The sequence below is a fragment of the Colobus angolensis genome, unplaced genomic scaffold, assembly GCF_000951035.1.
Source record: "Colobus angolensis palliatus isolate OR3802 unplaced genomic scaffold, Cang.pa_1.0 Scaffold42, whole genome shotgun sequence".
Taxonomy (NCBI): domain Eukaryota; kingdom Metazoa; phylum Chordata; class Mammalia; order Primates; family Cercopithecidae; genus Colobus; species Colobus angolensis.
The window spans coordinates 3,804,657-3,817,704 of NW_012117599.1; the positions used below are offsets into that span (position 1 = coordinate 3,804,657).

At 46.6% G+C, this 13,048-nt stretch overlaps 1 protein-coding gene and 1 pseudogene across 1 annotated transcript in view; both read right to left on the reverse strand.

Moving 5' to 3' along the window:
• The window catches only part of AFF3 (AF4/FMR2 family, member 3), a 533,195-nt gene that overhangs the window by 144,313 nt on the left and 375,834 nt on the right, over positions 1-13,048 (reverse strand). Inside the window, exon 10 of the mRNA XM_011956656.1 lies at positions 388-439. Within this exon, the coding sequence (XP_011812046.1) occupies positions 388-439 (52 nt within the window). The remainder of the gene's footprint in view (positions 1-387; positions 440-13,048) is intronic.
• LOC105522144 lies at positions 6,079-6,416 on the reverse strand (annotated as a pseudogene).

Here is a 13,048-nt window from a genome sequence, read left to right on the forward strand (position 1 = left end):
ACACACACACACACAGACACAGACACACACAGAGACACACAGACACACACATATATACACACAGACACACACACATACACATACACACACACATAAATAAAAATTAAAAAAAAGGCCCTATTTCTAAGGGAAGCCTGATCTTAGCTTCCCTGTAATACCCATTGGTGGTCTCAACATCATAAAAATTACAGAATTCAAGGCTTAAGGGAAACTGTGGGCAAGCTATTTTAATACACTGACCCAACTGCATAGAAGCTCACACTTAGCAGACGAAAGACCAGCATCCTGGAGTGCCACCATTCAGCTCGGTTAATACCCAGCACAGTCCACCAGGTCACTGTTCTCAGTGTCACCTCCAAAGGATGCTGACATAAAAGAGAATCTTACCTGTTCATTCTCCTCTTCATCACTGCTTAGCTTAAGGTCATCTTCCAGCATTCTGAAAGAAGGAACAAAGAGGTACAAAGAGGTACAGATAGTTAGTGGATTCAGAATAATTCAGCATCAAAATATCACCTTAATGTTGCTAATAGAGCAACATTTTGGAAATAAGTCTATTTGATTTCCTATTTTTTTCTTTCCTTTTTATGCGCTTTTCCTCTGGTGCACTTAGGAAATAGCAGACAGTCCCATCATAAAAATTAACCCTCACAACAGTCATCAGCTAAGACGGGCAGCTTTCAGAAGATGCTGTGTTAGTAGGGAAATAATACTTAACCATAACGTATTGTATATTTCAAAACAGCTAGAAGAGAAGAATTGGAATGTTCCCAACAGGAAGAAAAGATAAATATTTGAGGTGACGAATATCCTAGTTACCCTGATTTGATCATTACACATTGAATACCTGTATCAAAACATCACATGTACCTGAAAATAGCAATAAAAAAGAAGATGCTTTTTTTTTCTCTCCCGAATACATACGGGCTTTTCCCCTGGGCAGTCTGCATTCCACAATTACTTGTTTAGTGTTTTCCAAGCTCCCAGTGCTGGGCTGTGTCTCCATGCCTGCCCCAGGGGCTTTCATGGTAAAGAGACAAGGGAACAAGAGCCATAAAGCCATAAACTTGAGTTGTGAGCGAAGCTTCTTAGGCTATCCATCAGTCAAAGAGCTGGAAAAGATGTTGTCCCCAAGATCCTATCTAGTGGGGAAAACCAAGCAGGAGGGCGCTTTCTGAAAAGCCTGTGAAGGTGATTCCCCAGCCCACCCGGATCCCCCCATCCATCCTGAGGAGACAGTGGGGAAGCATGAGGTTGAAAGTGAAAAAAAGAAACACAACTTCAGACTCTGTTATTTGTGATGATAACACTGTATTCTTTTCAGCGTGGCTAAATTGTTTCTTTATAGAATAGTAGTTTTCAGATTAATTCACTTCAAAAGAAATCGTACTCAGAAGTGCACTGTAGAAAAGCGTGCTCTCCACGCAGAGACGCTCTGAGGGAGCAGGGGAGAGCCCGCTTCTGAGGGACCCTGGGGCTCCATACATCAGTGCGAAGGCTGCTGAGCCCTTGTGCTCAAAGGCCTCATTGAAGCCAGCTTCCAAAGGCTGTCCCCTAAAATGTACCCAGTGTCCTTTAAAAGCCAGTTGCAGGCCCATCACTGACTGATACATGCCTCTGAACATTCGTAGAAGTCATTTCAGTCACTTTGGGGGCAAACTAGGGGGTAAAGAACTGGCAGGATAAGGCATGGCCCAGGCTCTGCCGCACCTGTCTATGCATTTGGGGCGAGTCGCTTCACGCACCCTGCCCCCGTTTCCCTATTTGTGAAGTGATGGGTTATAGAGGGCAATCCTGAGGTCGAATCCTGCTTTAGATTCCTTCGCTTTAGATTCCGTCGTGAGTCTACAAAATAAATATGCTCCCCAGTTCCATCAAGTAGAAAAAACCTTCTATTTGTTCTAGAGAACACCACGGAGAAACTTCTAAGTGGTTTTTGGGGTACGATTTAAGGCATTGCTATAAGGGCACCCAATCTGCTTCCTCACAGGCTCCTGCTCATCTTCCCATGCTGAGAGGTGTTGTTCTTGTATTTTTTAAACCACAAGTGAACAAACGAACACGTCAGCAGAGGCTGTAGAGCGGCACCCCCAATTCCTCTGCACGTCTGGCATGCCAGTCATTTCCTTCACCTCACAGACACATAGGCTTGGCTTCAGAGAAGAGACCTCTTGGTGATTTATTAGAGCATTGTTTGGGAGTAGCCTGGGGAAGCGGGCTGTGTTTCCTCTGTCCTTGAGTCCCCAGTGACGAGCACAGTGCGGCACAGAGCACAATTCCAGTTTGCTGGCTGGGCTGAGGCGCCTTCCCAAGACCATTTTCCTGCCCAAAGGCACAGATTTCTTCCTAATGAAAAAGACCAGAGGAGGGGACAGGTCCTTGCCTCCACTGCTGTGCCCTCTTTTGGGTAAACCACCACTGCAGTGTGGTTTAATCTCTAGGACTGTCCAGCAAGCGCTGGGTCTTTTAAAGGTGGGTGGTCCAGCTGGTGGGGGTGGAAAGAGTGGGAAGGACTCACATAATCATGGTTAATAACCCCCTTGCTGTCAGATGGAAGCTGTGTGGTTGGGAAATTTAATGTTTAAATGGACAACAGTGTGCATGGATTAGAAGGCCATCATTCCCCCAAGCAGGAAAGCCCAACACGCCCCAAAGTGAGGGCGCTTAGGCTGGCTGCAAACTAGCCGTGCAACTCAGTCACCACATGAGGCTGGCATGGCTGAAAGTCACCACAACAGTCAAAAGGCTTTGGGAGGCTCTTTCAAGGTACGGAATGCAGCTTACTTTTGTTTATTTCAAACATGTGCTAAACGTATCCACACACAGACATGCGTCTGTGTGAATCTCAGAGGCCCTTGCACCATGATCTCGTGTGAGGTCCGCCTCTGGGGCTGAGCATTTGTGCTTCTGTAAAGGGACTCATCTATCTCATCACCATTTCCAGAAGAAAAGCAGTCAGAGATCAACCTTGCTTTGTGAATCATCATCACTCTGTCGCTGACTTTACCTCTCTTATATTAAAAAAATGAATTGACTGTGTTTCTGGCTGGGTTCTAAAAACAACAAATCACAGGTAAAAATACTCTGCCTTCAGGAGAGACTTCAAGAGAAGTTCAAATCTAATTAGACCTCGAAATAGGAGAATACCTCGAAATAGGAGAAACTGGCCATGGAAACACAAAATCACACAGCTGATACAACATTCCCAGAGCAGCCCTGCGTGGTGCTATTCTCAAAACATGAAATCACAGACCTGGGAAAGATGACCATGGCCCTGCTGCATCCCAGCCCTGACAGGCACAGAGGCACACCCCGAGGAGACCCGGGCTCCCCGCAGACTGAGAGCAGGAACCCTCTGCTTTATTCTTTTCTTTTCTTTTCTTTTTTTTTTGAGACAGAGTCTCGCTCTGTCACCCAGGCTGGAGTGCAGTGGCACGATCTTGGCTCACTGCAAGCTCCGCCTCCCGGGTTCACGCCATTCTCCCCACCTCAGCCTCCTTAGTAACTGGGACTATAGGCACCACCACCATGCCCCGCTAATTTTGTTTTGTTTTTTTGTATTTTTAGTAGAGACAGGGTTTCACCATGTTAGCCAGGATGGTCTCGATCTCCTGACCTCGTGATCCGCCCGCCCTGGGCTCCCAAAGTACTGGGATTACAGGTGTGAGCCACCGCGCCCGGCCCCTCTGCTTTATTCTAATGGTCATGAGCAGGCGCTCGGCTCAACTCCTAGCAAACGGCGCTTGTTCCTGTCCACGACTACTGCATCTTCAAGTCGGTTTAACATTCACAAACAGCTCCATGTTTAATGCTGAACACATCCAAGTGGCCTCTCAGAGAGCCTACGGAGGGGCTGAAGTTCATAGCTGAACAATGAAACACGTTTAGGAGAAGAGAGAACCCGTGACGCCCACAGGACCATAGGAACTGTCTGTACTTGGTTCGGCCAGCAGACAGCAGGCATGGCTGTCTTCACCAAACACACAGATGGCACTGTGGTGGTCATGGGCCTGACCCACTCCCAAACCCTGGGGAACATTTTTTACCATTTGTCTGTTTCCAAAAGGAAACACATAGGCATAGGTATACCAAACAATAAACACACAGAAGTGTTCAACCACGAGTAAAAGGAAGATGCAAATTAAGTGCTGGTTAGGCTACTGGGCAGGGGTGGAGATCCCCCATTTTTTTTTTTTTTAAAGGGAAGGCAAAGACCCTGCTGCTCTAAGGGGCCCCTGAGGGCTAAGTCATCTACATGGAAGGACTGGCCATCTGCATGGAAGCACAGGGACTGTGGGTCCATCCACAGCACCCTGGCTGCGCCCCTACTCCTGGCTTCATCCAGGCCCTACCCCAGCCGATGGGGCTGCCACCCAGGGCCACCCCTTTCACGTTCTCTTAACCCCTCCCCTTCATAGCTCTTCAGATTCCTCCCAGGGGATGGAGCCCTCGACTCACAGCAGCAGCTCTCATTGCTTAAGGGATGTCCCTCCGTGCCAGACCAGCTAAGCGCTTTCTAGATGCTACTTTGTCAATCCCTACAGCAACTCCTCCAAGGTGGGAGGTGGGCGCTATAGGGAGCTGCGGACCGTGGTGGTCACAGCAGGGACTCCAGGGTCACATTGCCCAGAATGAATGCTATCTCCGCCTTTCATCTAGCCCAGGGCCCTGGGACCTGCCTCAGAGGGCTTCCCGGAGAACTTATTTCACAATCCTTGGATAGTGCTAAGCGTGGGACCTTACACCAGGGAGCCTCCAATCAATGCTCATTTTTACCAATATTCCCTTTTCCCTAGGAGGGAAGTGGGCCTCAGAGCATTTAAGAAACTTATATGGATAAACAAGTTGAGAGACTCTGAAATGTCTTTGTAATGATGCCTTAAAACAGAGCCATTGGCTCTACTTTCAGGCCGTTTTGAAAAGAAAGGGTGATGTTCCCGAGAGATGGTGGAGGGAATATATTTTGGCCTGTCACTGCTGTCAGCTGGTCTGAGTGGCTTTATGTCGACAGGACAGAAAACATGCCCATTAGCCCCAGTGCCCGGGGAGGTCCGCCCTGGGAGCCAGCAGGTGGCCACGAGGCCAGGAGTCCCTCCATGAGGAGTCAAGAAGGCGCTGCCAGATGACAATGGGGAAGCTGAAATAAAACAGGTACTAAAATTGAACTTTTTGGCTGGGCATGGTGGCTTGCTCCTGTAATCCCAGCATTTTGGCAGGCTAAGGCTGGTGGATCATTGAGCCCAAGAGTTCGAGACCAGCCTGGGCAATATGGCAAAATCCCACCTCTATAAAAAAATATAAAAATTAGATAGGCACGGTGGTATGGACCTGTAAATCCAGCTACTAGGGAAGCTGAGGTAGGAGGATCGCCTGAGTCTTGGAGGTCGAGGCTACAGTGAGCCGAGATTGTACCACTGCACTCCAGCCTGGGCATGAGACCCTGTCTCAAAAGAAAAAAAAATGAACTTTTTGAATTGAGAGCAGAGGTGCAGCCTGAGGTGTAGACAGACCTGAACTTCATGGCCTTAACACTGAAGAGTTATCAAACTACCATCAGGGACAGTCTGCGTTAGCACCTCATGGTGACTTTACAGTAGAGTCTGAACCAGGTACGTGAGAACTGTGACGCTTTAAGGACGCAAGCAAAATTTTTTTTAATGTGCGATTAAGTGATTGAGATTCCACCCATTTTCACTTGCAAACCTGTCCTTACAGTGATTGTTGGGCATGTTGTAACACCCTCCCTGACACGCAGACAAGGAGTGGAAGGGTTCTGAGCCCCCAGCTGCACTGGCTCACACTTTCTTTTTTTTTTTTTTTCTTTTTTGGATTTTTAGAGTTTATTAAGCAGGGGAGTGGAAGGGAGATGTGGCACAAATAGAAGGATGTAACATTCAAACAACAGAATCTAGGATTTTTGAAACACTTTCAGTTACGATTACACAAAGGGTCACTTCCTCCCCCAACGACACATGGGCCTCTCAAAGGAGAGGAGGGAGTAAGTCCCATGGTAGGGTCAGTGGTTGCTCCTGGGTTTTGGAATCCTTTCTGTGGAGCTTTCAAGGCCAGACCTTGGGCTCAGGGTCGAGACTTCATAGTGGTGACAGCTAGACCCAGCAAGAGGGCTGTGACCATGAAACCCTGGGCGGCGATCCGGTTGCACATCATGAGCTGAGAGCGCTGGCTGTCGCCCCAGTAGAAGGAGTAGAGGCCGTAGGTGAGGGCGGCCGCTGTGGCCAGGTAACCTATGGGTACCATCGGGTTCTCGTGGGTCTTGTGAAGGAACTTTTCCTTGAAACTCTCTGGATTCCTGTAAACAGTGGGCCTAAGCCCCTCAATGACTACAGGCTTCGATGGTTCAAAGGGAACCTCCAGAATCACAGGGCCGGGAGTCGCCATGTCCGGGCCACAGCAGCAGGAGAAAATCCTGGCTCACACTTTCATGCAGGGAGAGAGGGCCTTGCAGGAGCTCCGTAGAGGAAAGGATGCAACGGGACTTTCATTCAGAACTCTAAAGAGGGAGCCAGAGATAAACAGGTCCATTTGCAGTTTGGCGAGCACTACCCTGGAGGACTTTTTACTTTCTGAAAGGGAAAGATGAATGGAAACATGCCTCATCACCACCAGTGGAACCAGCATCCAAACTCCCAATTGTTGTTTTGCTTTGCTTCAGAGACAGGGTCTTGCTCTGTCTTCTAGGCTGGAGTGCAGTAGCGCAATCATAGCTCACTGCAGCCTCAAACTCGTAGGCTCAGCAATCCTCCCACCTCAGCCTCCCATGTATCTGGGACTACAGACGCTGGCTACCATGCCTGGCCAAACCCCCAAGTGCTGATTCATCCAATTACTTCTGTGTCCACTGTGTGCCAGGCACCTACTACAGAAGGTGTATGTACCATCTCCCAGGGGTGGTTCCCCTCACACGTGACATTGAAATCAGCATGTCATTTTACCTATTTTTAAATGCCTTCAAATTGTGAAGCTCTGGCATATACAACTTTTGCAGAACCCAACTGTGCCATCTGAAGGTAAACTCAGTACTTTTCAGAAAAGGGAGTAATTCAATACCACCTTTGCAATGTTAACATTTGATGACCATAACTTCCCTGTGCGTATTATTTTCTTAATCGAGCAAGTGATACACTTATGTTGTAGCTGGCGCCTGCATTTTTCAGGCCTAAAATTTCTTGGGAAGCAGAAATAGCCGCCTACACTTAACAGATGGCTAACGGCTGCCAAAGCTCATCTGTATCTTCCACAGGTATTGCAAACGGGCACATTAACTACCTGCAAGTGTAATGGCAGCCATTTCACAGAGTAGTGGTTTTTAATCAATAGGATTTTCCCTGAATTAGTTGTCATTTGGGGCCCTTAACAGATCGGAATCCTTTAGTCCTTTAAAGTTCATTTCATTTTGCTTTGTTTTAACAGTTTTTAAAAAAATCTCAGTTTTAATTGGGCTGTTGGATTTTCAGATTTGTTTCTATAGCTGGTGCTGCTACTATCTCCACCCACGTGAGATTTAAAGCCAAAGACAAATGTTTATGAATCTCCATTAAACATATTCATATATGCAAATATCTAACAATTAGCATTGCCCGAGAGCCTATTCATTATGCAAGTGCACCTCTCTGCAGGTATTCCCCAAGCCATCATCTCCACTGCCTGGAACACGGGAAGGAAAGTTATACAACTCATTTCGTTCTTTCTGAAGTCTGCTGCTTTGTCAGGGTCAGTGCTACCATCTGCCTGTGGTGATTTTCATGAACAAGTAACCACCTTCTTCTCGGCATGTGTGGGTAAGAACTTAGCTTATGCCATCCCAGCTAACTGGGAACAGGGAAGGCTAGCGTGGGCTCAGTCTAGGCCTTGTCAATTTAGTACATCCAAGGCACAGATGAAGTCCCTTAGTCTGGAGGCAAATGGAGAAATCAGGAACAAGATGAAGGGCTGCTCTACTTGACCTAAGTGTTTCCAACTCTGATGTTTTAAAACCCATGGATCCCGACATCTTCTGAAGCAATTTCGGTCCATAGCAAGGTGGTATTTGCTCATGCATAGCTCCTTCCTGGACTCCCTCCCTCCCAGGACCTGTTCTGTCAGTGAAATCATCCATGATCCTGTCATTCTGCCACGTTGAACCTGGGGTGAAGGTGCACTGTCTCGCTTAGGTTTAGGACCTTAGTTTTAGTTAGCGACAGCAACTTCCGATGGTCCTTTTCTCCACTGATGTGCTGAATCCACTTGCCACCTTCTCTGCAGGCCCATCTTCCCTGGGGGATGGCATCTCATCTCCTACCCTAGAAGGCCCTCTCAAAAGCCAATCTCATTTGGGAAACCTGCCAAATCCTGCTGAGATGCTGGGTGATGTGTGTCTTCAAAATCTCAATCAGTCAACTGTCTTTCCCAACAGTACGCCTATCTATATTCATAGAAAATAAACAGAAAGAAAAGGAAAATGGAAATCAACAGTCATAAGAAGAAACAGTCAGTGGTACAGAGTCTGGGGTGGTGAAATAAGTTTTGAAATGGCAGCTTGGAGGCTAGCCAGTATTATAGTCTAATTCTGTCCCTAACTAGCACCGTGAACTCAGGCAAATCATTCACTTCCCCTAGACATTGTTTCCACATCTCTAAAGTGAGAGTTGGATAAAACAACCGCTGCATCCTCTTACTGGTCTGAATTCCTTGGTTCTGTGCCTTTACCAATGGGTAGAATGTCCCGGAAGACTGCTGGAGAATTGGAGAATGAGATGATCTGATACTACTCAGTTGAAAGTGAAACAAATAGGCTGGTATTTGAGTAAATGGCACCAAGATCCAGCAAGATCGAGGAGTCCTAGGTGAAGTTCTCTGTTTCCCTATAGTTCAAGTTACATGTGCCAAAGGGGTGTTCTAAAATCCAACAGAAAATGGATGTGGGATGTGGCAGTGCTTCCAGACAGCGGAGTGCTGTGTGAACAGAATGTCTGAACACTTTATGAAGATATTCCCCATGTCATATGGTATGTGGCATAAAACCTCCCTCTCAGGCTCTAGTCCTATAAACATGTAATACTGAAGAGGCATCCCATCCCTGAAACAAGAACAAAGGCAACAGCCAGACTGTGCCCAGGTTCTCCTGCACAGGGAATGCCGACTACTGAACCGGGGGATGGTGCCAGCTCCCCACCTGGGCTTGAGACACGGGAAGTGTCTGTACTAACCAGTCAGCTCTAGTATTCTTTAGACTCTTCCCTAGTACAGTGAAATGTGACCCCCCCCACTCAGACCGAATAGCTTTTTGGTAGTTAAAAAGAGGACTGAATGATAGAATAAGGTTCTGGTGATCTATTACACAGTACAGTGACTATAATTAATAGTAACATATTATGTATTTCTAAATGGCTAAAATAATGGATTTTAAATGTTCTCACTACAAAGAAATAATAAATATTTGAAGTGATGGATATGTTAATTATCCTGATTTGATGGTTCTACAATGTATGTATGTATCTAAACATCACACTTACTCCACAAATATCTCCAGTTACTATCTGTCAATTAAAAATGAAACTTTTTAAAAAGAAAAAAAAAACAACCTAAGAGGACCTTTATGTTAATAAAATCAGATGACATATAAGTTGATCATTTCCACAGATGCAGAAAAAGCATTTGACAAAAGTCAACATTTTTTAAATTAAAACACTTAACAAAGTAGGTACGGCTGGAATACACCTTAACACAGTAAGGCCATATCATATTTGACAAGCCCACAGTCAACATCAGACTCAATGGTCAAAGATGGAAAATGTTTCCTGTAAGATCAGGAACAAGAAAAGGACACCTACTCTTATCATCTCTATTCAACACAGGACTGGATGTCCTAGCCAGAGCAATTAGGCAAGAGAAAAAAATAAAAGGCATCCAAATTGAAGAGGAGGTAAAATTGTCTCTGCAGATGACACGATCCTGTATATAGAAAATTGTAAGGATGCCACCAAATAAAATCCTGTCAGAATGAATAAATAAATTCACATGACGTATAAGAAGATGGCGAACAGAACAATAAAGTAATTTGGTGTCTCAGAAGAGCGTTCACCACGTTCTCTAGGCTCTGTTCCACACATCACCAGAAGTCTGTGTCCTCTCAAAAATTCTACATGATCCTTCAATTCTTTCAAAAGGAACAGCTTGTTCCCAAACTCCACCATGAAGACACATGTAGAAAAGCATGAAATCACAAAATACTCTTCAAGGTAACTGAAATAATAAGTGGCATAGCTTGGGAAAAAAATAAAGTCACCTGGTATCAAGGTAGAGACAGCATTGCTGGGGTGCACACAACCTTCACCAATCAGAGACAGAAAATACCAAAATACTGTTCTCCACATTTTAACAAGAGGTAATCTATAAATGAGGACTTCCCAATGAAAGCTCTGAAAATAGTCCACATTTTTCTTTTCAAATCATTTAGTAGGCTGAGTGTACTAAGTTCCTCATCTGATCAGTCTTCGAGGAAGTAAAGGCTTTGAGAGTGCTGTGGGAAAACGTTTACAAAGGAATGTGTTCTTAGAGCATGAATTGCTCTTATTTAGCTGCGGGGAAGTAGAAAGCTCCTTAGGAGCTTTAGACATGAAAGTGAGGCCAGTGATTCTCAAGCTTGAGCCTGCATTAGAACACTAGTTAAAAGCTCCATTGCTGGTCCCATTCCCAAGGGTTTCTGATTTAGCAGGTGTAAATTAGTCCGTTTTCACGCTGCTGATAAAGATATACCCTAGACTGGGTAATTTATAAAGAAAAAGAGGTTTAATGGACTCACAGTTCCACGTGGCTGGGGAGGCCTCACAGTCATGGCAGTAGATGAAATCATGTCTTACATGGCAGCAGGCAGAGAGAGAATGAGAACCGAGCCAGAAGGGAAACCCCTTATAAAACCAGCAGCGTGTGAGATGTATTCACCGCCATGAGAACAGCATGGGGGAGACTGCCCCGTGATTCAGTTATCTCCCGCCGGGTCCCTCCCACAACGTGTGGAATTATGGGAGCTACGATTGAAGATGAGATTTGGGTAGGGACACAGCCAAACCGTATCAGTAGGTCTGGAGCGGACCCCGCCCCAAGTTGGTGTTTCTCGTAAGTCCCCAGGTGATGGGGCCACACTTTGGGAACCAGTGAGCTAGGCCACACCTCCTGCCCACAATGCTGTGTATATCTGCAGCCAGCAGCTGAAAGCAGAGTCTGTGAGGCTCCCTAGAGCTGCTTCTGAGAGCATATTAGGGAGGGCCGAATGGTGGGGACCTGAGGCCCCGACACCCAGACACTGCCCTGGCATGTATTTCTCATCAGATCTCACCCACAGTGACTGCCTGTCCACAGTGGGGATCCCAAAGAGAATTGGGGCCCCTTTCCCCCTCTATCACTGCCAGGAACTGCTGCTCTTTCACTCAATCAGCGGAGCCCATCACTGGAATACAAATTCCACAAAGGCTTTGGACTTGCTCTCAAAGGCCTCCTGGTTAGTAGGGGACAGAGACAGGTCATCCCATGATTTTAACATGGTGGCATGAGCTCTAGAGCAGACATGTGCTCTCAGAGACCAGGGGCTCAGGAAACACTGGCTGGAGGAGAGCATACCTGAGCTGTCCTGGGAGAGCCGGCGAGGCCAGGGAAAGCCAGCCCAGCCTCCACAGGGTGACAGTCCCGCAAAGGGAGGACAGCCTAGCACAGAGCGTGTGGGGGAACGGAGGCGGTTTCTTTCCCTCAGTTCTATAGACCTCTTTTTAAAAAAAGACAATACATAAACATGGCTAAAGCATCCCCAAGTAGAAAAAGGTATCCAGTGAAATGTCTCCCAGCCTTGTCTCTACTTGCCCACTTCCTACTTTCATCCTCTACCATCACAATTGCTTAGAGTTTCTATTATTTCAGAGTGTATGTATTAGCATGCAAATGAATGTAGACCCATTAGAGTCAGTACAGGACATTAAAGAGCAGCCGTGTGGTGGACGAATAGAAGGCTAACTGGAATCTTCTGTTTTTGAGGCAGGGTCTCACTCTGTCGCCCAGGCTGGAGTGTGGTGGTGTGATCGTGGCTCAAGTGATCCTCCTACTACCTCAGCCTCCCAAGTAGCTAATTCAGGAGACCTCCCAATTAGTGAATGCCTAGCTAATTTTTAAAAATATTTTTGTAGAGATGGGGATCTCACGATGGTGCCCAGACTGGCCTTGAACTCCTGGGCTCAAGCAATCCTCCCACCTTGGCCTCCCAAAGTGTTGGGGTTGGGATTACACATGTGAACCACCGTGCTTCACCTGCACTCTTATCTGTGAGTAGGAAGGTTCCTGATGAGCCCTGCCTCCTGCTTTTCACACCCTTGTGTAATGCCTTCCCCTGAGGGGGCTGCAGCAGCGACTGGCCCCTATTGAACAGCATAGTGCAAACAGTGGGATGTCACTTGTGAGATTCGGTGACTTCTGCTTGCCAGCATGCACGCTCTTTTGCACTTCTTGCTGGCTTGCTTTGAAGAAGCAAGCTGCCACGTTGTGAGTCCCCATGGCAAGCAACTGAGGACAGCCTCTGGAAAACAGCCACTGAGGAACTGAGGCTCTCAGCCCAACAACTCAGAAGGAAACAGCCCCTGCCAGCAGCCACAAGAAATGCATGTTTCCCCGGCCAAGCTTTGAGATGACTATATTCCTCGACGGCAGCCCTGTGTCAGACCCTGGGCCAGGGGACCCCACTGAGCTAAGCTCACATTCCTGACCCACAGAAAACTAGGACATAATAGATACTGTTTTAAGCTACTATGCTTTGGAGTAATTTGTTAGATATCAATAAATAATTGGTATGCTGGTGGACGGTATTTGATATTTAATGTGTCCCCCCTTCAAGACTGCTCCCAATTGCTTGAGCCAAAGCATTCACAGCTATCATTCAAGTTGTCCAACAGAAGTATGAGACAAGTTGGTAATTTAAACTTTTCTAATCTTCACATTAAAAAATACGGCCAGGCGCGGTGGCTCACGCCTGTAATCCCAGCACTTTGGGAGGCCAAGGCGGGCGGAT